This window comes from Cottoperca gobio, chromosome 13 (assembly GCF_900634415.1).
Source record: "Cottoperca gobio chromosome 13, fCotGob3.1, whole genome shotgun sequence".
NCBI classification, from domain to species: Eukaryota; Metazoa; Chordata; class Actinopteri; order Perciformes; family Bovichtidae; genus Cottoperca; species Cottoperca gobio.
The window spans coordinates 6,925,145-6,950,459 of record NC_041367.1 but is presented as its reverse complement, the minus strand read 5'-3'; the positions used below and the strand labels follow the sequence as shown (position 1 = coordinate 6,950,459).

Below are 25,315 nucleotides of genomic sequence, written 5' to 3'. Positions count from 1 at the left end.
TTTTTGTGAAGGACTGTGAGTCCACTGCTAAATAAGCCCCCTCCGGTTTTGTTTAAACTCTTACTGCACTTCAACAACCAACTCAGATACAAAGAAGTTGTAGCGAAAGTAGTAACGCTACATACTTAATATACGCTTCCCCCTTTGTGTGATAAGTATTATATTTTATTTATATTATTTAGTCGTTCACAAGCACGTTATTTAAAGCTCAAAGTAAAGCAGCTGGGTGGTGGTCGCTCAGATGTCGTGTACGCTGGTTAGCCCCTCCGGAGCCCGGGTCCCTCTGGAGAACGGGCGAGCTGTGATTCTGGGCCGGGGGCCGGACACCGGGGTCACCGACAAGAAATGCTCCAGGCACCAGGGTGAGGAAAATGTCAACATAAATGCATTGGCACTCTTCATCATGACACTGCACACGCGAGCTATTTATTGTCAAATTTAGATTAGTTTATATAAAATGCAGGTCCGCTGCAACTCCCAGTTCTTTTAAATCAAGGCTGACATTAAGTCAAATAATTATTAATTTCTTACATTGCCCGGTAACTTATATTTTTGTATTATATACTTGTCTTATTCTATTTGATCTATTTGAATTTTAATGCCTGTTTTTGATTGTATTTGAATGACCTAGTTGTGTGTTTGCACTTTGCACGCCTATATTAATCAACTTTCCGTGCCTTTATTTTGAGAGAAGGGACCAAAAGGCTATTTTTCATCTGTAATCCCTGGCCACGGTGTTCCGTCAGGGCAAAAAGAAAAACAGGGCATGCATTTTAAAGTTAGCAAAAGTCAATGACTAATGCACTCTCCTCTTACCCCCTTGTTACACAATTAGTATTGGTTCTTCTGTGATATAGGCTACAAGTTGCCGTGGAGCTAAATCATTGGATGACTTTGTATACCAAGCACAAGTTTGCATAAACCACGAGACCAGTTGCAGAGTGATTTTAAAACAATTCATCATCCCTGCCTGCTTGACAAGGACTGATCCACTAGTTCCACACTGTATGATGAATTCTGTTTGTATTATTCTGTTTATAGCCTTACACTTTTATATATCTTACATAGAGATACTTATTTAGGGAAAGCTAAAGCTGGCACATGCAAATTGTTTGTTTTTGCATTATTGATTATTAAATAATTATCACAATTGTTGTGGAATAGTTAGAATACTAATCGTTTCAGCTATAAATGAATATCCAAATGTAAGTGTGTCTGTGTGTATACATGATGGTAATAATCCTTGTGTTTTTCTTTCAGTGAAGGTGGTGGCTTGCTATGCAGACCAGGATGTGGTTGTTACTCAGGTATGAAATCAAACACTTAGGCCCCGCCCAGTGTCACACTTTATATCTCAGTTAGTCTCCCTGTGAAGCTGTCCGGCTAGAGAATACACTGCCAGACACACCCGGCAACACCTACTTGTGGTGGGTGACGCATGAACCTGTTACGACGGTTACTCAGGGTTTAGGACGACCCCGTCCCCTGAATGGCTCAATCCTTTTCTCACTCATAAATAACTCATATCAAAAATAGATATTTCGTCTTTGCTCCTGTTAGATAGTATCGTTGGTGTGATGCCTGTCTGGAAAACAGTCTAATAATACGAGCAGAAAGACTTTCAGGTAAAATAAATCCTTTGTGCTTTTAGGTAGTGTTCGTTTGTAATGGAAATGTGTAAACGATTGAGCCTCGGTGGCACCAGGTGGAAAGCTTTTGGTCTCTGAAGTAAATAGAGTTTGACATTTTGTTGTTGAAATTTGATTTGTATAAAAGTGTAACGCATCAGTAGGACATTCTTTTTTGTTTCACACCGCTGGCAGACGGTCAGGAGGGAGTTATAAGCGGAGCAAGAAGTTTTAAGTGATTCACAATTTGATGTGCACGTAAGCACATGGGTTCTGTGTTTATTTTACGACAGGCTGAGGCTTGCTGATCTGTCGTGTGTAAATGTGGCTTGACAGTGACCTCATCACTCCACTTAGAGACTGCAGGTGGAACACAGACCTGCTGCCTTCACATGGCTGTAAAGAGTCGCCATGTTACCTTCATTCTTCCTGCCCTCCCCCAATGTTCAACCCTCTGCCCGACCAAACACCAGAGAGACTTGATATTTGGCACCACACAATCAAAACATCAGCTATGTCATTATGTCTGAAAACCTGCTGAAGCTCACCTTTCTCTTTACTGCCTAAGAGGCACCCTTGTTATCTCACATCCCATAAACTCACTGTATCTGTATAAAGGCTGCAGTCCAATGTCCATATGCATCTTATTTTCTTCCACAGCTGGGTGCCAATCCCAGTTTCCTGGACGGGGAGAAGCTGTGTCGGAACCAGTCTGGTAAACTCACCCATGGAGGCACCCTCTTCCTGGTCGACCAGAGCCACCCATTTAAACTGCACTGCTCTGTGAGCTCAAACGGAACAGCCGCCAAGGATGCACAGAAAGGACTAAAAGCCACAGATAAGACAAAAGGAGGAAGAAACGAGCGAGACAAAGAGGCACAGTCGAGTTCAGTTGTCAAGCGCAGTATAAAGGATTTCTTTACTACCTCTCCAATGAAGGTATCACGTTTGTCTGGTCTTTGTGTTGAAATCTGTTTAATGTATTGTTTCATGTATCTTATTATCTTATTCCTATTTATCAAGAGAAGTTGAAGTCAAACAACCGAAAATAGGAGAGTATTTTTATTTGTTTCTCTGTTTAGTCTTCTAAAAGACGGCTGAGCCCAGAGAGGGGGAGCCCTGAGGTGAAGCGCCGAAGAAGAGACGAAGAGGCCCCAGATAGACAAATGAAGGAGGAGGAGGATGAAGAGGAGAGAATGGCAGAGGAAAAGCTCAAGCAGCTGCAGGCGTTGGCAGAGAAGTCTATGGCAGAGGGGAGTAATAGCACCCAGCCTTCATCATCTTCTTCCTCTTTAAAAGGCTGTCTAAAGAGCAGCTGGCAACAGATCGGCAACATGATGCTTTACACGGCTGCTGGTGTCAAAGGAAGTGACAAGGTGGGAACTGTTTCAATGTAACAGATGTATTTATTCATCAGCATTATTTCAATATCTAAGGTCAGATACTGTTGGTCAGACAAAACAAGACAGTTAAATTAGGGCTGTCGCATTAACGCCTACATACATATTTCTGCAGCTAATGTGTAAATGCCTCAACGTGTCCTCTTCTTGTCGTGCGCCAGATTGCTGGCTTTGACATAGATGGCTGCATCATCACTACCAAGTCTGGGAAGGTCTTTCCCACTGCGCCAGATGACTGGAAGTATGTCTGCGCTCCTGAATTTACCCTTTCTAAATAGTTATTTATCATCATATCGTGGTTTGTCATATTTATTTCTGTGTTTCTGTGTTCAATCAACAGGATTCTGTATCCTGAGATTCAGCCCAGGCTTGGCAACTTAATCAAAAAAGGATACAAGGTGAGGCGGAGCAATTTTTAATATTTAATAAAGTTTAAAAGATGATAGCCCGTGAAATACGACACTAGACTGTTCCTAGTTTACCGTGGCGCTCTTCCCTGCAGGTGGTGTTCTTTACCAACCAGATGGGGATCACGAGGGGCAAACTGAAACCAGAGGTCTTCAAGTCTAAAGTGGAGGACATCCTCGGCACGCTGCAGCTACCTGTGCAGGTTGGTCATGTTGTCATCTCCCCTAATTATTGTACAAATAACTATATATTATATCTATATTTGTATCCCCTTCTTGTCTGCGTCTCAGGTGTTTGTAGCAACCGGTGCTGGTATGTACAGGAAACCAGCGATGGGAATGTGGAATCACTTGTGTGACGAGGTGAATATTAGCACACATGAACACACACCTATTCCAGAACTATACCCCAGAGATAATATTTCTGACAGTACAAAGTCTAAATGACTGCACACTAAATGATCTTAGACATAGGAGGAGCCTGTTCCTCTGTCCTCACGGCGTGGCTGTCTTTGTCTTGTTGTCTTGTTGTCTTTGTCTTGTTGTCTTGTTGTCTTGGTCTTGTTGTCTTTGTCTTGTTGTCTTGTTGTCTTGGTCTTGTTGTCTTGGTCTTGTTGTCTTTGTCTTGTTGTCTTTGTCTTGTTGTCTTGGTCTTGTTGTCTTGGTCTTGTTGTCTTGGTCTTGTTGTCTTTGTCTTGTTGTCTTGGTCTTGTGTCTTTGTCTTTTGTCTTGTTGTCCTTTGTCTTGTTGTCTTTGTCTTGTTGTCTTTGTTGTTGTCTTGTTGTCTTTGTCTGTTGTCTTTGTCTTGTTTTGGCTTTTGTCTTGTTGTCCTTTGTCTTGTTGTCTTTGTCTTGTTGTCTTTGTCTTGTTGTCTTTGTCCTTGGTTTCTTTGTCTTGTTGTTGGCTTTGTCTTGTTGTCTTTGTCTTGTTGTCTTTGTCTTGTTGTCTTTTGTCTTGTTGTCTTTGTCTTGTTGTCTTGGTCTTGTGTCTTTGTCTTGTTGTCTTTGTCTGTTGTCTTGTCTTGTGTCTTGTTGTCTTGTCTTGTTGTCTTTGTCTGTTGTCTTGGTCTTGTTGTCTTTGTCTTGTTGTCTTTGTCTTGTTGTCTTGGTCTTGTTGTCTTTGTCTTGTTGTCTTGTCTTGTTGTCTTGGTCTTGTTGTCTTGTCTTTGTCTTTGTCTTTGTCTTGTTGTCTTTGTCTTGTTGTCTTGGTCTTGTTGTCTTTGTCTTGTTGTCTTTGTCTTGGTCTTGTTGTCTTTGTCTTGTTGTCTTTGTCTTTGTCTTGTTGTCTTTGTCTTTGTCTTGTTGTCTTGGTCTTGTTGTCTTTGTCTTGTTGTCTTTGTCTTTGTCTTGTTGTCTTGGTCTTGTTGTCTTTGTCTTGTTGTCTTGGTCTTGTTGTCTTGGTCTTGTTGTCTTTGTCTTGTTTTTAAACCGTCTTTTTTTGTTTTTCCTGCTCAGGCGAATGATAGCGTGACTGTTGACAAGACAAATACTTTTTATGTTGGAGGTGAGTGAGGTTGGGTGTGAAGTACACAGAGATGCACACATGCACATGTATTCATCTACGTATACTGGAAACGCCACCGGACAGCTGCTCAGAAAACCAGAAAACTGGAACTCCCTCCCCCACAGATCTCACACTGTTCCATTCCCGCCTTGAAACCGTCTCTTCTCCTCTGTCTACTCATACCCCCCCTCCCTTATATTATTGTAAACCTAACTTTTAGTTCAATGCTATTTCCCTAAACCCAAAAGAATATTCCAAGTCTTAACCCTGTCCTTAACCACCTAAGATCTCCTTAATGTTTAATACTAAACCTAAACCTCACTTAAAACCCAAATATAAAACCCAGGTCTGAAACTGACCCACAAACCTAGAAAGGGTCAAGAATGCAGCAATAATACTACTAAATTTGTCAGACTTTTGAGACAAATCTTACAATTGCTTCGAGAAAATGTTATCCCCAGAAAGGCAGAAGTACAACATCACAGACAAACACACACAGCTTCTAACCTTTGTGCACAGATGCTGCAGGTCGGCCAGAGAACTGGGCTCCAGGGAGGAAGAAGAAGGATTTTTCCTGCGGTGACCGACTGGTAAGGCCTATGAGTTTTACTCTGGTTCATTGTGTTTAACTGCTTTGTGCAACTCCTCCTCCTCCTCCTCCTCCTCCTCCTCCTGTCTTGACTTATTGTATGACTCTTCTTAAATGTCATGTAAAGTCAAGTAAATAAGTATGACTCAATGTTTCTTAATGAGGAAAAAGTGCACACAACTGGTTGAATGTGAACATTATGGACCAGTTACTGTCTTCCTTCTTGTTCCTGTAGTTTGCTCTGAACATTGGGTTGCAGTTCCACACCCCAGAGGAGTACTTCTTGGGCTGGAAGAGCGCTACCTACAGCCTGCCTAATTTTGACCCTGTGAGTACCGTGAACATACTTGCTGTGTTATCTTTCTGCAGTTTATGACAACATATTCGTGGGTTTGATCTGCGTCTGTCTTTTTGTTAATTGTTTTTCTTCACTCGAACCTTCAGCGGAAGATTGAGTCCAGTGCAAAGCTGTACGACCCACCGACTGCCTCTCTCACCTCCAGCGAGACAGAAGTCATCGTTGCCGTGGGTTTCCCTGCATGTAAGAGGAAAAGGACGACATATATATTGTGTATATACATATTTCACCTTCTCTGTTCTCTTCACCTGTCTGATCGTGTTCCTTCCTCCCTTTCTGCACAGCTGGTAAATCCACTTTCTTCCACACCCACATCATTCCAAAAGGTTATGTTTACGTCAACAGGGTGAGTGAAGTTCTAATTTTAATGAACTTCTAAAAGCAACAACATTTGAACTGTTGAGTTTTTAGTTAACTTTGATGATTGCTTTTATATTTGATGCACAAGTTTGTACCATCGTTCTAATGATGAGAGCCGCACGATGAAGATAATTATGATGATTGTTATTGTATACCACATGTTGTTCAACGCTTTCCCTAAGTCTTCCTTGACATGTTGTGACCTCTCATGTTTGGTTGTGTACCAGGACACACTCGGCTCATGGCAGAACTGTGTGTCGGCGTGTGAGCGCGCTCTGAAAGAGGGCCGCAGCGTCGCCGTGGACAACACCAACCCCGACCCAGAGTCTCGCAAACGGTAAAGCACGACTCAAACTCCAAACCCGCTTTTTGACAAAACTCCTTGCAAGAAGGATTCCAGCTCACTTGCAAGTATTATCTCAGAGAAGTGATGCAGCGTTACACAAACATGTAATCTCTTATGGAACTGAGCAGAATCCGTACACTCCACCTGGTGGCTACAACTGAAGAGGGATGACACGGCATACCTTATTTCATAGCTACGAACACAACGCCTATTTCTTTGTGTGGAGAAATGGCATTTTGTTAAAATGTCATAGTTACAAAAAAATAGCTGAAGTTTTTACTTGCTTATAACATGTAAGCCTTGATCTATCATGATCTTGGCCGCACAAGCTGGTCTTCTTAATGTACATTTTCTAGGAATATTTGTGCATGTGTATGTGTATGTGTATGCATGTGTCTTTTTATGCATGTGTGACCAACGTGTGTGTTCTCCAGCTATGTGGATGTGGCCAAGGCAGCCGGAGTGCCGTGTCGCTGTTTCCACTTCTCAGCTTCTCTCGAGCAAGCCAAACACAACAACAGAGTATGACTCTCCTCTCTACACTGTCACTCTCTACTCTATGGTTGGTTTCATCCTGGCTGGTGTTCACAAGTTGTTTATGTTTATGCATTATTGTTCAGTTCCGTGAGATGGCTCCATCAGACACCAAACACGCCAAGGTCAATGACATGATTTTCCACAGCTACAAGTAAGTGACGCTGCTTCTCACACTCTTACTGGTTATAAAACGTACCTTTCTTTTGACAAAAAGCCCAAAGTTGTGCACAGAGATTGAATTTGTTTTAGCTCAATGCATGCCACACAGTTAATACATGTTCTGTGATCTGGCTCTCTGTCTCGACAGGAAACATTTTGTGGCTCCGGCTCTCCCTGAGGGATTCTCCGAGATCCTCCAGATGCACTTTGTGCCGAACTTCAAAGACAGCCAATCAGAAACCTTGTTCCGGCAGTTTTCTGAGGGCTGATTGGGACAGTCTATAAACCCCACATACTCACTGGCAAATACAGATGAGGTGTGAGATCCAAGCAACAGTCAGTCAGTCAGTAGACACAGACATGTTTTTGACATTTGTTTAGTGCTTGTGTGTCCGAGCTTACAGAATATGCAAACGGTTTGGCTAACAACCTTTTTTATGTTAACTAGACTTCCCTTTATCAAACAGCTCAACGTAATCATGAATGAACAGATGTGTTTCCACATTATAGATGTATTAAGTATGATGTGTATGACAACGTCTTCTTTTTACAAGTTTATTGCACCACAGCTATAAAAATCAATCAAATACAATAAAGCTTTGGAAAACATTTGATCTCTCTGTCTATGATTGGCCTACATTTCAGCGTGAGCTTTATTGAACTCTGCATTACGTCATTGTGGCTTTAATCTAAGCAGTTCTCTGCTGATTGATTTAAGGATGTTCTCAGTTGACCTCAGGCAGGAACTGGATCTCCTCCCCCAGATGCTGTTTCAGCCACGGCATTATCTTGAACAGGTCGATGTGAAAGTCTCGAGCTTCGGGAGGCGGGTTGTCGCTGCTGTACTTCTGTTTGGTTCCTTCACATACGTTGGTTGTTCCCCAGCTCACGACTCCCACCTGGAGATGAAAGCAGATTGAAATGTCCACCTGATGCTGATTGGACCGTGTGTAATGAGGCCTTTTTAAGTGAGAAACTTGCTGACCTGAAAGTAGCGCTTGTTTTTTTGCAGAAACAGGGATCCACCGGAGTCACCTATACAAAAAGAGACAACGTTAATGTGAATCCCATGTTGGTCCAACTGTGGCAGGGAGATGCAGTGAGTGCAGAGTCCAGACCTTTACAGGTGATGGCGTATTTGTATCCCGAGGATCCCCCAGCACAGAGGAATCTGTCGGGTATATACTCATCCACAGTCACATTGGTGGGCTCTTTGAGTGTTTGCATCGCCTTCTCCACACAGCTGGGCCTCTGCAGACAGCACATCAGTAACAGTGCAACACTTTCATAACAAAGCAAAGCAAGTACTGCATCATAAACACACACAACGCACAACCCCCCTTTTTTTCTTCATTTATGTACATATGTTTTTTTTGTTATTGTTTAACTCAATTGCATATAGTTATAAATGTATATATTTTATGTCTCACCTGACTCTCTGTGTGGATATACGTTTCTTTGCGTTCGGTGCTCTTATGGATGAAAAAGGCGGCAGTCTCTTCTTGCGATAGTAGTTCCTTCCCTGTATACACACACGTTGATTTGACTGAGAATACATGAATTTTCAGGATTGTTTTGTCTCAGTTCTATGTTGTAATGTAATAACATTATGTTACCAGAGAAAATATGGAAACAGTCCTCGCATACTCGAGTATAATATCAATGATTTTGCGGCGCGCAAAGGTCAAAAGGTCACATACTGTGTTCCTGACAGGTGGAGTTGACTCTCTTCATGGCTCGGCTGGCTGGTACAGTACATGGCAAGCAGATAGGTCTGTTGTATCACACACACACACACACACACACACAGCTTTTTTTCTTCTTCATATATTTCTACAAGGGGGGGGGGGGGTATAAGGCACTACACACACCCTTTTCATAACAGTTTTTATAAACTTTTATTCTAAAAATCAGTGTCTGAGTTTAACTCACTAGTAGTTAACAGTTAAACTTTCCTTTGGGCTGTCCTACCTGGCTTTCCAGGAGAGCGGGATGCTCTTGTTCACCTGTACCAGAGCTACATCGTAGTCATAGAACTCCGACACATTTCTGTGTTCGAGTGCCCTGACGTTGTACTTCGGGTGCATGATCACCCTCTTGGAAACCACCGTGCCCTCACCTGGCAACCAGAGAAGCTGCTTGTTATTTCAAACATGAAGGGAAGTGAAGTAAACAACAGGGTTAACAGGAAAAGTTAGAATTAATGCTTCGATTCCTAGAAGGATAACTTAAGAAATGTTAAGAATAAACTAGACCTGCATACGTCACATGAAGAAAGAATTTTTCATCGGCCCTTTGCACTTTTTTCTCTCACATGAATCTCAATCTCCTAAACATGTTCCCTACTGACACTGACCGTGACCTACGTGCACCTGCTGAGGGGTTTCTGTGCTTGCTCTGGCAAAGCAGTGAGCGGCTGTCAGCACCCAGTTCTGGCTCACAATGGATCCAACACATGGCTGCGCTGCCAGAAAGGAAAATGTTAAAGTGTGAAAATCCAATCTAAAATAACAAATCTCCATTATGATTTTAGTGACTGACCTTTAACCTTGTGGCCTTTGACCTTGTGACCATTTCCACAGTGACGTGCCAAGGTCTGGTGAAGGTCATCTCATCCTTCTCCCATTCCTGAGCTACTCCACACATTGTCACACTCTTGTCACCTGTATCGTGACACATTTTAATGGTTAAACTTCAGTTTGTACTTAAGGTTCACTTTGAAAATGTTCAAAACAAGCTGCTATTTAAAAAACAAACAAAGAAAACATGTCTTATTATGGAAGCCCTTAGAAAGTCTGGTGATCCATTTTCTAAGTCTGATCTTTAGTTTTCTCTCCTGTGTTCAACAGGTGCCTGGATATTAATTGTAAGCTCCTCAAATATATATTTGTATCTGTTAAACAGGTGGAGGAAAGGTTTTGGCATTTTCTATGTTTTCTATTGTAATTCTCATTTTGTGCTGCACTTTAGCTTCTAGTGGTTGAAATGAGTATTACAACAACAAACACCGATCGCCTGCTAAAACCTTTTTCTGTTAACACAGGAGAGAAAACAATGAAGATCAGATGCATCACTTGCCCCTCAGGCCTTTTGTATATTTTGTATTTCCACAATTAAATCTTCTGCTGACTTGACAGCTGAAATCAGAAAACACGCATGGCTTCGTGCTTTGTGCCGAGAGTGATCTCCTACTTACTAATGATGCTGTTGAACACCTTTCCCAGTGTTTCGAAGTCTTTCACAGCGAAGACGTGCTGCTCATCACGTTTCTTTGAGGCCAAGGAGTTCAACTGAATTTTGTTCACTCGTTCGCCAATACCAAACACATAGACATCTGCAAACACACACACACACACACACAATTACTTGTGCAGTAGCCTATACATACATGGCAACCATGTCAACACACAGAAGCACTCAAACTAACTTTGAATGCCAGATTTATGATTGAAAGTGATTCTAAAGTATCCGTAGAGTAGCTAAACATTTTAACATATACTGTACATGGTGTATTAAAACATTTAAGTAAATCTTTTTTCTGTCGTGATACCCAGCATTGTTTCATCTGTGTGGTCGCTGGATGTTTCCTGGTAGCCCAGCAGACTCCGGATCTGGGCCACGGCATTCTGAGGATTCTTGCCTGTGTTGGAATTACCTGCAGGAAGAAAGACATAAAGAGTGAATGAACGCCTCCCACTGTACCCCAACGATAAGGCTCTTCTTGTGTTCCTGATCAGCTCTTATGAGTTGTGAAACATCTTTATGAGCTGGAGATCCTCAACAGATGCTTTTTCAGAATGAATTTGTGGGACGTTTGTGTGTCTTTGTACCGTCTGTCTCTATGACGAGGATGTTTTGAGTCTCATTAAAATGGTTCTTGGCGCTGTTTTGCTTAAAGAAGCTGATCATCTCAGTGACCCGGTGGAGGGCAGCGTGGAGGTTGGTGCCCGTATTATGCTCATGACCTGCAGAGGCACAGATGCAAAAAAATTACAAATAAATAGATTAATAATTGAATTAACTATAAAGCACATCGGTGCATCACGGTTGTAGCGTGGTCATTACATAACAATAACAAGCCCAGTCCTACTATTGTAGTCGAACTCCTCCAGTTTCCATATAACGTCTTCGATGCTACCACTATCCAAGTCTTGGATGTTTACAATGTCTATAGCCTTAGTGGCAAATGACAACACATGGAACTTCAGCATAACCTCGTAGCTGTCCAACTAGAAGGAGAAAAAAAAAAGACATGTATGTTTGAAACCCACTGAGATAGACCGACTATAACATCCAATGTGAAGAAATACTTTCTCTCTTTCACACACATATTCTGCTGAAGTACGCTCATTTGGCACAGACCTTTCTGATGAGAGCAATGGTGGCTTTCCTGGATAATTCAAAGTCCTGCTTTGTGATGCTTCCTGATGTGTCTAGTAAAATGTAGACATTCATACGACTGCCTTTAGACACACGGAAGGTTCGGGCAAAGGACTCCCCTGAACCTTAGACACACACAAAGGAATAACAAAAATACAAATTGCAGTTAAATTCAGCGAGTTTGGTCTTAAAGATTAATGTACATGCACTTGACTGGAACATTTTTCATGTTATTTATGCGCTGTTGAAAGGTCATTATGTTGAAGGCACCGATACAAGTGATAACCACCTTTCTTCTTGTGGTCCGGTGAGAATACATCCATGACTCCTGCAAGTGACCCCGCCAAGGCTGCTGCCACAATGCTAGGGGAGTCAAACATATTCGGGCCTGCAGTAAAGCACAAAGATATCATGCATGTTGTATCATAATGTAATATTTCACTATATACTGTTCTGGCGCTGATATCCAATGCTGTAGGTCTTTATTGGTCTTAAAAACATCTAAATCTAAAACTATAAATGCAACTGTGCATGCACTCATTTTATGTAGAAGAAACGCTACTCTGCACCTTGGCACCGTGGTGTTGAGCCGCTCCACTCCCTGTTCTCCAGGCAAACCCTTTCAGCCGACCCGAGCAGATCCAGACCAGTCCTGACACCGGTAGATCACCTTCTCCCCTGTGTAAAACCGGCCTGCTGACCTCTGTGACCCCGGTGGGATCCCTGGGTCACTACAGTCGTCAGCTGCAGAGGGGCAACAGTAGACAAAATATACAATTATAAATCATTTTTAAGGTTATAACCATTGTTTCAAATGTTTATGTTTGTACAGAAATGTCCGGAATAGAACTTTATTTGCAAAAGATGATTATACTTAATTATTATTTAAATATAAATATAATTAAAATGATGCACAAAGGGCTTTTACGATATTGAAAACCCTTTGTAAGCTACAGTATGTCTTAAAACACTGAATTTGGTCAGTGACCTGTTTTGTGACACAGTAACCACAGTAAACGACTGTATACAATATGTTTACAGGGATCATTATATGCATTCATCAAAAGCTGCTTTACAATTTAAACCTAAGTAAGTATGAGCTTAGTCAGTGCATGCTCACTGTGCTCTAATACACACAGGGCCTCATGTAAGTGGATATTCTCTGTTAATCTGTATTGCACTGATGTACAGTAAGAGGAAACAATACAGCCATGTATTAGACATAATTTAGTCATACACATGATTTATGCTTCCCCATGAGCAAGGTTTGAATATTGTCCGTCCTCACCATGGTTGTCACAGACGGGAGTGGTTCCTGTCCACTCCCCAGAGAGGGTGCAGTTCCTCTGGGCTGACCCCTGCAGGGTGAACCCTTCCTGGCAGGAGAAGCTCTGTGTCGTCTCAACACGGGACCATTGGACCCTGGGCCAGATGTCACCATGATCCAGCTGGAGCTGAGCCGGACACAACATGTCTGTGGACGGACAGAAAAGAGAATGGAGAGTGAGGAGAAGAGGATGCAGGAGAGACCAATCATGAACACAAGGAGGGCCTTGGTAAAAGAGTTGTTACAACGCATGTCATATAACCGCAATGCCCTGGGTTCGATTCCGGCCTTGGGACCTTTGTTGCATTTCATACCCTTCTCTCTCTCTCTCTCTCTCTCTCTCTCTCTCTCTCTCTCTCTCTCTCTCTCCCACATTTCTATACTGTACTATACTGTAAGATTATGAACACGAGAGTCTTTTGGTTTACGTGGGACACTGAATGCATCATCATCCTGTTTTTTTTATATTTCTATTGAGCCAAAGAAGTTATACATACAGTAAATTGTTGTGTCAATGTTTATTTCATAATATAAAATAATATTATTGTACAGATAGATCCATAAAATAGGTGATATAAAATAAATAGGATTGTATTTTGAGATTGGAACAATAAACTAATTAAAAAGAGAAAGGAAAACATTTCTATCTGAAGAAATACATCATTTAATTTAATTTAACACGGATAAAACAAATGTGTATGCATTAAATAAAATAGACATAAAGTCTAATCATCACCCAAACCATACCTTTGCATGTGGCCCGTGAAATCTGCCTGCCATTAGTTAATCTCATAGGCGACCACTCCCCATCAGCACTGCAGAGCCTGTAGCTGAGCGGGAAAGGGTATCGGGCCGCACCGCAGTGATAAGTCAGCACACTGCCCTCCAGCCCTCCCTGTGCAGGAAACACATGGTCACTTTCAGAGCTAAATTAGGTCAAATGAAGCTTTCCAGTAAAGAGATGCTTGATTTCTTTCACTTTCAGACCTTCTAGTTCCTTTTTATCATGAAGGGAAAGTGACCCTTCTACTTCAGTGATGGCCTCGCTTTTACTTCATTTATTGTTATTGTTTCTAACATGTTATTATTAATTATTATGTATTCTTAACATCCTTCATGTTGTCCCTGTACTCCCACTACTGCAGTGTTTTACTCCTCTGTTAAACTGAACTTGTATTATTTCACATACATTTGTTTTTAAACCGTAAGGAAGGACTACATCAGGGCAGCAGAGATGAAACATGCACATACACAATCACATCTTTCACTTTAGTGTGACATGTGACCTCTTAGCCTTTCACATATCATCCTGAGAGAAGTGAATTAAAAGGTATATCGAGGTGTACAGTAGAGACGACTATTATTGTTTTATTATTACCTGTGAGTAGGTGACATGTCCACCTTTGATGCTCTCTGTGGTGGAGCAGTTCAGAGGCTGTGGATCCTCGTACGTTTCTTCATAATAATTATACTCCTCCGGGGACACTGGAGCACAAACAGTAATAAACAGGCATCACTGCGTGCAGGCACAAGCAAAGAAGGGACACAAACACAGCCATATGGTTCGGATACATAGACATTTGACGAACTTAAACTCAAATGAACAGTAAGTGCAACAGAAAACGTAAACGCTCACCCTCCTGGACGGAAATAAAGAGTAGGATCCAAAGTATGGGCTTGACATACATGACCAGACTCAGTTGTGTGCGTGTATCTGAGTGACAGAAATCACAGCGAGAGTGTCCGAATCGACCTGCAGTCAGTCGCTTTATTTGATGACTGATTACCCAACAGCAGCACCAAACAGGGAAGAAGGGATTGAGCAATTTAGTGCAGGACACAGATTTGAGCTCTTACTTTTATTTTTGATTGCATTAGTTCTTTCTTGTTTAAGGATTCTGTGAAGTCTAGTATGTCTTTGGTGACTTTCTTACATTAGTTATTAAAGCCAAGAGTTGCCTCATAAAAGCTGCTCCAAAGCTTTCAGTATAAAGTCTGTTAGGAGGCTACACTGCAATGCCATGACCCAGCTAATGACTGGTGTGTAGTGCTCATGTGTATTTGTATTTGTTTACGTGTATTTGTATTGGTTTATTTGTGCACCTGCTCGTGCAGGTTTGGGCATGCAAGCGTAGGCCTACATGTAAAAAAACATTTTAGGAGCTTAAAAGATCATTATGGGGATTATAGAGCTTTAACAGGGAGACCCACCTCCACCCTCACCCCTTCTCCCCTTCCCTGTCCTCCCTCCTCCTCAGAGGGGCTCAGTCCTCTCAGCTGACTCGGCTTTGTTCAACACTGTGAAGGAGTTTCTAAAACTCTTTTGTTACCACTCTCACACACACACACACACACACACACACCACTCACAGAAATACAGGGGGCTGCTGCAAAAACAGACCTAAGGAGCAAACATGGATATTTTTTCAACTGGACATTGAAAATCATTTTTATCTGGATTACATTTATGGATGTCCAACAAAGAGCTCTGCTGTGCTGGAAAGATTGAAAGCTGGAAGCTTACTACACCTAAGTGGAAGTTTAATGTAGGAGCAAAAAGTGAAAAATGTTAAGAAAACCCAGGAAAATATCTTCAGCATTACTTCATGTAGAAACAGCTCTCTTCACAATGTCACCACTGATGTATTTAGCACAGCATCAGGCTCGTTAAAGAGTGGCAGCGGACTAAAGATGTCTGACCTCAGCCAAGTTGCAGTGTACTCAGACTCTTCAGATATTTACAAGGTGAGTGAGGATGATGAGAATGATGCAGGTGGTGTGTTTGGAGAAAGTTATTCAGACATTTAGCAGGAAATGAGTCAACTTGCATTGCAAACTGGAACCTATTTATAGCTGGCTTTTGTTTTTTTTCCTCTACAAAATATGTTAATACTTATTAATGAAACGTGGTGGACCTGGAACCTGTTATTCGTGGACAGTTCACAGTCATTGTCTTGTATTGTACAATCCTCTATGATTTGGACCTTGTAATATTATTAGGCTGGAAAGCCACTTGTCTCTCATGTAGGTACATTTACCTACAGTACATAAGTACTATAGGACTACTTAAATAGAAATGTGAGGTATTCGTACCTTACAGGAATATTTCCATGTTATGTTACTTCCTTGTTATAGTGCTCCACTACACCTTGTTGGGAATATTGTACTTTTTTACTACTTTTATCTGACAGCTTTACTTACTTTTCAAATTCCTTCCTGTCCTGGGAAACCATGTATCTCCATATGCGTTGATTTTGAATGTGTGTGATAAATTTAAGGATGTTCCTTTATGTGTTGACAAAAGACTAGTTGAATGAACTATTTAGAAACATCAGTGGATCAGCTGGAAAAGATGAAAACTGGGCCGTTTTTCTAAGTTAAAGAAAAATGTCCAATTATAGAGACTGCAGCGATACAAACATGATGATCTTATAGAATATGATGCATTGCTGTAGTTTAAACTACCTAACAGTATATAAAGGAAGTAAAATAAGCAGTGAAATGAAACATACACATTAATGCAGCAGTAACACTAATCCAAAAACATCATGTATAATAGTAAAACACTGACAGGGAACATTTCACTGCACAATTAATACTTTTACTTTGAGTACTTTTTTCTGATTATACTTACAAACTTTAACTTTTACTTGGATTATTTTCACTTTGTGGTATTGGTGCTTTTACTTAAGTAATCTGAATACTGCTTCCACCACTGTGTATGTGTTAGTTGTATTTAAAGCGAGACTACATAACTTTAGCTGAACAGCAGACACTGTGGCCACAAGCAACGATTACACAATGATAGCACATTTGATTTCCCTAAATGTTCTCGAGTCAGTTGATTTAAAACTGCTTTAATAACAAGCTTTATAGAGTTTCAGCTCATTGTTTTGCTGTCCAGCTTCACTGTTTTGGTTCACTCTCACTGCTGTTCAAGCAGTCAATTCATCACATTTATTTATATACACCAATATCAGAGTTCTTTACAGACTGTTCTGTTTTCAGCAGCTGGCAGCTGTTGTGTCAGATATTTCCCTCAGGAACAGAAACAGAGCTAAAAGAAAGTGAACGTTGGATTTATATTCATGTGGACAAACACACAACTACAAATGAATATAATGTTGCATCGTTACAAGTTATCATATCAACTTTAAAGGTGATATGTCCATATTGTGTAGACACCATAATGAGGTGACCCGACTGAGAGCGACTGTAAACAGACAATAAAGTTAGCAAACTGACTAATACAGCTTACAGCAAAGTCTAGCTAACATTCCTACAAGCAACTGATTACATTTTTATATCTTTCTGTTCCGCTTTCCGCAGAATGTGTTCTGCAACCCTGCCTTTGAGCTGGAGGGGGAGCAAGAGGAGAGGGTGGAGGGATTCAGGACATCCTCATCCACCCCTGAACCAATCAAACCACCAGCAGCTGGTGAGTCAGCCAATCAGCTTGCTGCTTTCTGTGACTAAACTTGAACTACTATTAAACTGTGTGTTTGTGTGTGTGTGTGTGTGTGTGTGTGTGTCTGTGTGTGTGTGTGTGTGTGTGTGTGTGTGTGTGTGTCTGTGTGTGTGTGTGTGTGTGTGTGTGTGTGTGTGTGTGTGTGTGTGTGTGTGTGTGTGTGTGTTTGTGTGTGTGTGTGTGTGTGTGTGTGTGTGTGTGTGTATTGGATTAGTAACATTATTGCATCACCTGGACTCTGCTGGCTTTAAGGCCAACGCTCTTAAAAAATAGTAAAGAAGTGTGTGATCAACATGGTTGATACTGTTCACTGTAACAAAGGATTACAGAGGAAATCCACCAATCTTGGGTGTTTAGCACGCAGGGAGAGCCTATGAACACTACAAAGTTGCATCATGGGAAATAGTGTGTGTTGTTTTGGGTGTTTGATCCATACTATGAACTAAAAGTAACTCGGATTTTGATCATTCTTTTCTCAGTCTGTCTCTCATATGTTCAACAACTTTATGGAAGGGCAATGTAAAATCACACTTTTGAGTATATTGAATTTTGTTACACATGGTGACAAGTTTCTTAGCTTTGGAGAATTTGACAGTCTTCTTTATTACTTCATATGATGCCATTTTAATACCAATTATGTGTTAAACAAAAGGGGGAAAGGAGAATAAAATGCAATACAATTACCAACACGATTATTTGTATGTATGCTCTATTATTCAGGTCTAGGTTGGGGTCTGTTTGGAGTGTGTGTGATGCGTCTGCGGGGCCCCGGTTGTGGCTGGGGGGTGGTGGTGTTCTCTGCTGCTGCCCTTCTCCTGTTAGCAGCCATCGGACTAGCGCTGGCTCTCATCCTTACACGTGAGTTACTCCTGTGAGCGATTTTATAAATTCAGTTTGCATACTTTTACCAATAACTGCAGTCTCCCTGCCATGTTTCCATCCAGTCCCATCTTTGTTTCCTGTCTCTGATTTAGAGATTAAAGGCCAGGCAGTGGAGAAATCAGTTGCTGTCCACCAGTGCTCCGGACCGGCTGAATGCAGGAGATGGAGCGTCCCCTACTTTACCCACAATCTCTGCCAACAGAAGTCAACAGGAAAGTACAATCGCACCACAGCTCGCTATGATCCCACCGTCTGAAACACGTAAGTGATTCAAGCAAAATGGAGATTTATAGTGTAATTCTAAAGACAAAATGTGCTTAGTCAATTTCATGTCCATCCTCACCGAATAAAATGTGTTTTTTCTTATAATGGAGGCCCTTTTAGTTTCTTGTAACTGAAACAAGGTATTCCTTCTCAGGTTGTGGAGGGGTGCTGTCTGACTCAGAGGGCAGTTTCAGTTCTCCAAACCACCCAGGCTCCTACCCCCCCAACTTGTTGTGTGTGTGGGTGATCCGAGTCCCACCCTCAAACCTGGTCCAGATCCATGTTTCCTCTCTGACTGTAGAGGGACCATCTCCCTGTCTCTTTGACTGGCTGGAGGTGCAGGAGCAGATAGAACAGAGCTCTGTGGTCACCAGGTTGGTCCGAGCGCACCTATCTCTATGAATCTAACACTTGGTCAGTTTCCTCTTTGGACACAACAGCGTAGTTTCTCGTCAGATTTCATTTTCATATACTACAATGCCTAAAGGTCTCTTTTAAAAGGTTATGCTTCTGTTGTAAGAAGACTCAAGTTGTAAATGTGTTTTGAGCACTTAACTTTGAAAGGAGAGGCAAAGTATGGCTTTGTGTTCTGGCAAATACACCTAATTTACAGTCTCATTTATGCTAAATTAACTTCAAAGTTCAAACTTTTCTGTCCATTTTCTCCCTAAAGGAACATCATAGAGTTCATGTCCACTGTAATCACTGTCTGTAATCTACAGACTGATTTTACGCTTCAAACACATTGTAACCCTGAACAAGTTTAAAGCTATAGTGAAGTCTGTTGAATGCAGGCTGTCTGTGTGCAGAGGTTTTATTTGACCTCTAATCAAAGTGCTTTTATGTTAATCGTTGAGACTATGTGCAAAAAGAGCTTTGATCTCAATGGGTCAGACCTGATTCAATAAAGGCTAAATAAAATAAAATGTCAGTACCATAACTTGTTGGTAGATGGCACTAAAGGTCTGTGCATAACAGACAGTAACAGTGTTTTCTAGGTACTGGAGGCTTCCTGGAAAGGTTCGATACGTGTCGAAACTTTGATCTTTTTGCTTACTTGTGTACGTGGAAAGTGTTGTAACACGATTCATGCAAACAAAAATGTTACATAACTGGCTCACAAATCCTTTTTTACTAATTTACAGTGTAAAGTTCAGACTTGAGTAGCCAAGGAGAGAAAAAAAGAGAGATTAATGAAATGATAGGTTAAGATTATAAAATCTATTCTTCTCTCCTGCAGGTTCTGTGGTAACGTAGCACCAGCGACCGTCAACACAAACAGCAGCACAGTGTGGGTCACCTTCCACTCCGATGGCAGCATCGCAGGCAACGGCTTCACTGCACAGTACAGGGCCATACTGCCTGGACACAGTCAGTAGTGTGTGTGTGTGTGTGTGTGTGTGTGTGTGTGTGTGTGTGTGTGTGTGTGTGTGTGTACATCTGCAAATACATGGACTCTTTCACTCATGCCCTTTGCATTTATGTTTGTGTTTGTGTGTCTTCTCAGAGAGCTGCTCCAGAGAAGAGTTTATGTGTGACAGTGGTCGCTGTCTGCTGCCTGTGTCTGTGTGTGACGGTCATCCAAACTGCCACGACCACACAGATGAAGCAAACTGCAGCCATAAACACAAAGGTCAGAGCGTGCACAATGTAAAAAAAAAAACAAATAAAGTTAAACAAACTTCAAAAGGACACCAAAGTGAACTCATGGACTTTGTTTCCTCTCTATTTTTTTAACAGAATGTGGTGGGCAGAAAACTGGGCCGTATGGTTACCTGTCAAGTCCAAACCACCCCAGGCCTTATCCTCACCAACAGGTACATGTTGTACCACTCTGGACTGCCAAACACTCTCCAAACTGCCTATTACAGGGCTGTGAAACTTGTGTTTCTCGCTAATCTTGTGCTCTTCGGTTTCCCATCAGTTGTGCATCTGGTATATTTCTGTTGAGGAGGGTCACGTCATCACACTGAGCTTCAGGAACTTCAGCCTGGAGACTCAGGATGTGTGTGAGTTTGACTACGTGGAGGTGCACGACAGCGTCAATACTGGAGCTGGGAGAGTGCTGGGAAGGTGAAACCCACTTCAGCCTTAATCTTTTTTTGGGGGGGGGGGCTACCCTGCTCTGATATTACTTCTCCTTAGAGGCGTGTAAAGAAAAAACCTAAATACAGTGCTTCCAGGCCCGTAGTGTAGTAGAAATACAACATACATGTTGAAAGAAATAATATAATGTGTATCAGTTTTGTAAAGCGGCTTTTGTTTCCTCTACATTGTCTCAGGTTTTGCGGCACCACCTTCCCTCCAGAGCTTACCTCCTCCGGCCCCCACATGACTGTGGTTTTTGAGGCTGATGAGGGAGTGGCCGACAGCGGCTTCAACGCAACATACCAGACCATGTCGGTACTGGACAGTGAGTTCTTGCTTTCATAAAGCAAATTCACATTTCACCAACGTGCTAATTTATTATACACCTTCCCCTGATGCCCTTCTAGAGTTTTACTTCCTTCTTTGTTCCTCTCCTTCCCCCTTTAATGCCTTTCCTTCCTTGAAATCTTTTTTTGACCTTCTTCCTTCTTCTATTTGACCTACATTAACTCTTTAAAAAACTGCCAGTTTATACCCGATGCTTTGTTAAACTCCTTTAAAAAGGCCCAAATGGTTTCCTTTCCTCTTCACATTGTCACTTTTTGCTTTCTAAAACGATGTCCTGCGTGTTTCTGTCTTGTTTTAAAGGAACATGTGGTCCCAGCCAGTTTGCCTGCAGTACAGGGGAGTGTCTTCAGCAGCAGTGGATGTGTGATGGATGGAACGACTGCCCTGACGGTGCAGATGAGCAGGGCTGTGGTAACTCCACCTACCCCCCCTTCAGTGAGTCCCTGTTGTCTCTGACCATGATCAGTGTCCTGCTAGTGTCACAGATACAGTAGTCTTTGTTTCTAGAACTAGAGATGAAATCCCTCTATACAATTCTGAATAATGTGCATTAGAGACTGGAAGTCTGGTACTTTAAATGCAAAGTATTAGACTACATAACAAAGAATAGGAATGATTTCTTTTCTTCACGCCCTCAGCTTCATCATGCGAGTTCATAGAGGTAGAGATGTGTCGAAGCCTCAGCTACAACCTCACTTCATTCCCAAACATCTGGTTGTCTATTGCTGATCAGAGAGAAGCTGGCTACACTTCCTGCGACAGTACCGGGTAACCGCTATCTAAATATCTAAATATCTAATTTACTGTATTTTCTTGTTGCCGCTGTATAACTTTCCAAACGTGGCCCCCTTGGTCACTCAAACACACACATATAATGCATGAACTGACAGCTATAGCTTCAAGCCAGACATTCAACCTCACTCTTTTCTACATTTTGCCATCCAGGTGCTGATGGAGCTGGCGTGCTTCGAGCCCCTGCGGAGGCTGGTGTGTGGGATGTTTCTGCCCCAGTGCAGCCCTCAGGGTGGGGTCCTCCAGCCCTGCCGCTCAGTCTGCTCCTCTGCTGAGCAGCAATGTAGCCAAGCCCTGGATCTCTTCTCCTTCAGCTGGCCCTTCAACTGCCACCTCCTGCCTGACTCGCAGGACCCCGTGGAGTGCTCGCTGCCTTGATGCTTCAGTTTGTGTCGTTAGAAAAACATGAACACATTTCACACATAATTGCAGCAGTGTTTTAAAGACCGAAAGGCCTGCATTTTACAGAACTGGACACTCACTTTCTGGACTCAGACCAGCAGGTTCCAGAGTTGTGTTGTAGAAAGCGGTTTGACTTGTAGCTCGACTGCAACCCTCATTACACAATACCGCCTGTAAAGCTTGTGGAGCATGCAGAAAAGTGCGGCACAGTAGCTATTTTAAAAGCTTTAAAAGTGCGTAAATAAAGTTGTGTTTTTGTGATTCACATACCAACTAAGCAAAGTTAAGATTTTCAATATCTCCCCTGTAAAATAACCATTACTGCATTGTTTACACCACATGATGTGTTTATTTCAACAGTCCAGAATTGATCTAGTGCAAGATGGATGGGCATGAGCTGACTCACACTCTGCTGTAGCTGAGCTGATCAAATGTAACAAACACAAGCCTCATGTGAAACTCGTATGGGAAAGTTATCTCAGTAACTCGTTGATTTAACTTGTTCAAATGTATTTAATTGGTAACCGAAGATTTCAAGGTGAAATAACAAATGATTTGTTTCAGTCCATAATATATAGAAATACTGTTAGTGTTCAGGTAAGAATCAATCAGGTATAATAAAGTGTTGGTGCTGCTTTTTGATGTTGTTACTTCACATCTGGTCTACAAATTAATGACAAAGACTTCCAGCGCCTGCTCTTTATCAGTGACATCACAGCTGGCCATCTTTATACACGCAATCCATTCGATAGATTCTTATACACCTGAGGCTCAGAAAGTGCACAAGTGAAAATATTCTTCTCCTGACTGGAAAGGAATTCACCTTCATAAATGAAAATATTTTGTATTCACGCAGATTCCTGCTACAAAAAGCTTGATTGCACAATTGTCATAATTAGAACTTAGTCACATTATAGGTTTGCTGTCAACTGTAAAGATCCTGCAACGGAGCTGCTAAATGCTAAGGAGGGACAATGAGTTTCAAGGTGTGGTCTAGGGCGACGGCTGTCAGACCCCATACTCGATGCTTCCCGTTACGAAACACTGGGAGTGTGTATCCGTACTTGTTGCCGGTGCGGAAGTGTGTGTAGCCACGGTTCTGAGGGTTACACAAGTGGGACAAGGGCAGGGTGAAAATCTCCTCCACCTGGGACAGAAACAGGCGAAGGAAGCAGTTTACAACTTTGGATCGAAATAAAAACCAACCACAAAAAGTGTGTTTGTTTTTTTATTTGTGACATCATACACCCAGAGGAGCCTGGGATTTAGGATTATTGTCAACATAACAATAAAGCTTTTGAATCTTTGAATCAGCTTTTGACCAATATCTGTTATGGAAACCTTTACCGACAAACATGACTTAATGACTATCATGTTCAAAAACAAAACCACCAGTCATGCAGAAACCTGCCCCTCTCAAGCAGATATAAAATATAGAACATATAAAAAGAATAGGATGAATGTACCTCTCCAGGGTTCGGCTTGAAAGACAACTCCTCTAGGGGGCCGAGGTTAGCCAGCACAGGAGCAATAACCATCCCCGACTGGTGAGGAGACAAAATAGCGTCAGAATCAGAAGAATTACGATTACTTGTTCATTTAAATAATTGTTAGTTGTTGCCCTATGTAAGAGTGTATAACCTCTTTTAAAGACAAAAACAATCACTGATTTAAAAAACATTTTCTCAAACATCAGTGGCGCCCCACCATGGTTTTACAGTCCCCGCCAAACATTTATGAAACAGTAATAATTCCATCATGACATTTTAACTTAATTCTTTACTCCAGACATGACAGCACTTGCACTCACCATGTCCCTGAGAGGCTTCAAGATGCCCCACACCTTCTCTGTTGCCACAGAAACACCCAGCTCCTCCCTTGCTTCCCTCAACGCTGTGGCCACCACATCTACATCTGATGGATCGCTCTTTCCTCCTGCAAAGCTGCAAAAGACTGGAAATGAGGACGAATACAGTAGTCTACTGGAGTTTTAAAACAATGCAAGTTCTATCCTGCCACTTACCTGACATCTCCCTTGTGCCTGCCCTTCAGTGTGCTGGAGCGCAGAGTAAACAGAAAAGCCGGCTCACTCTCAACAGAGCACAGAGAGACTAGGACTGACGCCCATCTCCCCCGGTTCTTTCCCTGGCTCTGACTTGCCCCCTGTTTCCCCTTATCCACCTCGTACAGCTTCAAGTTGGTTCCCAGGCTCTGTCTACACCTGTTTTCATTCTTCAGGGACAGACAGTCTCTCCAGGTGTCTGCCACGTGAGCGGCTGCCAGATGAACTGCTCTGGTGTTGTGAGAGGAGAGAATGGAGGGTAGTTGTCTCCTGTGAAAGTGGCTCAAAATCCATTGCGTATGTGTCGACGAGCTGAAAGGTCTAACAACGTGCTGTCTGCAAGATAAATGGCTTTGAAGACACCGAGTCTTATGTGTGAAACTGAGTGAAGGTTGGCTAATGTCCAAAGCCCTTTTTGAGGGTTGAAGGCAAGTTGTGTTGATTAAACAGTTCTGGTAAGTGCTCACAGCTTTGGGGTTTTGAACTACATCTTTCACTACAGCGCATTTGCAAGAGTCAGATCCTCGTTTGGCTTTTGCAGAGGTAGAAACCTGAGGGAGGTGATAATGGCTGGACAAAATAGCTTTGGATGAGAAGTTTTGAAATGAAGCGGGTCTTAGTTTCTGATAAGCACAGTCAAATTTAAGTAAAGGCAGCAGTTTTAAGCGGGATACAGTCTCTGTGGTCAATGATGACCCCTCCTTACTTGCATGGATCCCTTCATATCTCCTTTTCTTCACATCTCTTGTACCCTGCCATCCAGCAGCAGTGTGCTCAGAGAAAGCAGGGCAGTGGGATTCTCTCAATGGCCTAATGTGACAAGACCAAATCAGGACCCGGGGGGCCCGAAACATCCTATAAAAAGAAATAGAAAACATTCAAAGACAGTAATACAAACATCAGTCAATGAGGAACATTTTGCTCATCAGCCAATTACACCAGCAACTAAGTGATTGCATGTAAGGTTTGGGATATCTCAAGAACTTCAATTCTGCAATCCCACAAAGTTCAGCTG

General features: G+C 42.1%; 4 protein-coding genes across 5 annotated transcripts in view; 2 read left to right on the top strand and 2 right to left on the bottom strand.

Moving 5' to 3' along the window:
• Positions 1 to 23: 23 nt before the first annotated feature.
• Positions 24 to 7,896, top strand: pnkp (polynucleotide kinase 3'-phosphatase). Its single transcript, XM_029445753.1, has 17 exons — positions 24 to 362; positions 1,261 to 1,307; positions 2,289 to 2,567; positions 2,711 to 3,004; positions 3,190 to 3,269; positions 3,369 to 3,426; positions 3,531 to 3,638; positions 3,727 to 3,798; positions 4,890 to 4,938; positions 5,458 to 5,528; positions 5,763 to 5,855; positions 5,972 to 6,068; positions 6,170 to 6,231; positions 6,473 to 6,582; positions 7,026 to 7,113; positions 7,212 to 7,279; positions 7,436 to 7,896. The coding sequence occupies exons 1-17, from the start codon at positions 242 to 244 to the stop codon at positions 7,554 to 7,556; spliced, it is 1,818 nt and encodes a 605-aa protein (XP_029301613.1). The 5' UTR covers positions 24 to 241; the 3' UTR covers positions 7,557 to 7,896.
• On the bottom strand, positions 7,829 to 14,761 carry LOC115017381 (complement C2). Its single transcript, XM_029445752.1, is given in 20 exon segments — positions 7,829 to 8,186; positions 8,273 to 8,322; positions 8,406 to 8,538; positions 8,718 to 8,809; positions 8,988 to 9,061; positions 9,259 to 9,406; positions 9,644 to 9,746; positions 9,829 to 9,950; positions 10,484 to 10,621; positions 10,838 to 10,942; positions 11,118 to 11,252; positions 11,378 to 11,516; positions 11,650 to 11,792; positions 11,957 to 12,055; positions 12,237 to 12,318; positions 12,320 to 12,411; positions 12,956 to 13,141; positions 13,742 to 13,889; positions 14,373 to 14,479; positions 14,631 to 14,761. Coding segments are annotated over 20 exon segments (2,322 nt in total). The 5' UTR covers positions 14,683 to 14,761; the 3' UTR covers positions 7,829 to 8,012.
• A 597-nt stretch (positions 14,762 to 15,358) lies between these two features.
• mfrp (membrane frizzled-related protein) lies at positions 15,359 to 22,568 on the top strand. The gene is given in 15 exon segments (XM_029445754.1): positions 15,359 to 15,739; positions 17,324 to 17,432; positions 18,183 to 18,320; positions 18,437 to 18,459; positions 18,461 to 18,605; positions 18,763 to 18,982; positions 19,849 to 19,979; positions 20,116 to 20,241; positions 20,349 to 20,425; positions 20,533 to 20,681; positions 20,891 to 21,021; positions 21,345 to 21,479; positions 21,683 to 21,789; positions 21,792 to 21,812; positions 21,990 to 22,568. Coding segments are annotated over 15 exon segments (1,791 nt in total). The 5' UTR covers positions 15,359 to 15,685; the 3' UTR covers positions 22,215 to 22,568.
• The window catches only part of nudt8 (nudix hydrolase 8), a 3,299-nt gene continuing 551 nt past the window's right edge, over positions 22,568 to 25,315 (bottom strand). For both annotated transcript variants that reach the window (XM_029445755.1, XM_029445756.1), the window contains exons 2-5: positions 24,262 to 25,155; positions 24,049 to 24,181; positions 23,705 to 23,782; positions 22,568 to 23,385 (exon numbers count right to left, since the gene is read on the bottom strand). In XM_029445755.1, coding sequence (XP_029301615.1) covers positions 23,200 to 23,385; positions 23,705 to 23,782; positions 24,049 to 24,181; positions 24,262 to 25,154 — 1,290 coding nt within the window. In that variant the 5' untranslated portion in view covers position 25,155 and the 3' untranslated portion in view covers positions 22,568 to 23,199. The remainder of the gene's footprint in view (positions 23,386 to 23,704; positions 23,783 to 24,048; positions 24,182 to 24,261; positions 25,156 to 25,315) is intronic.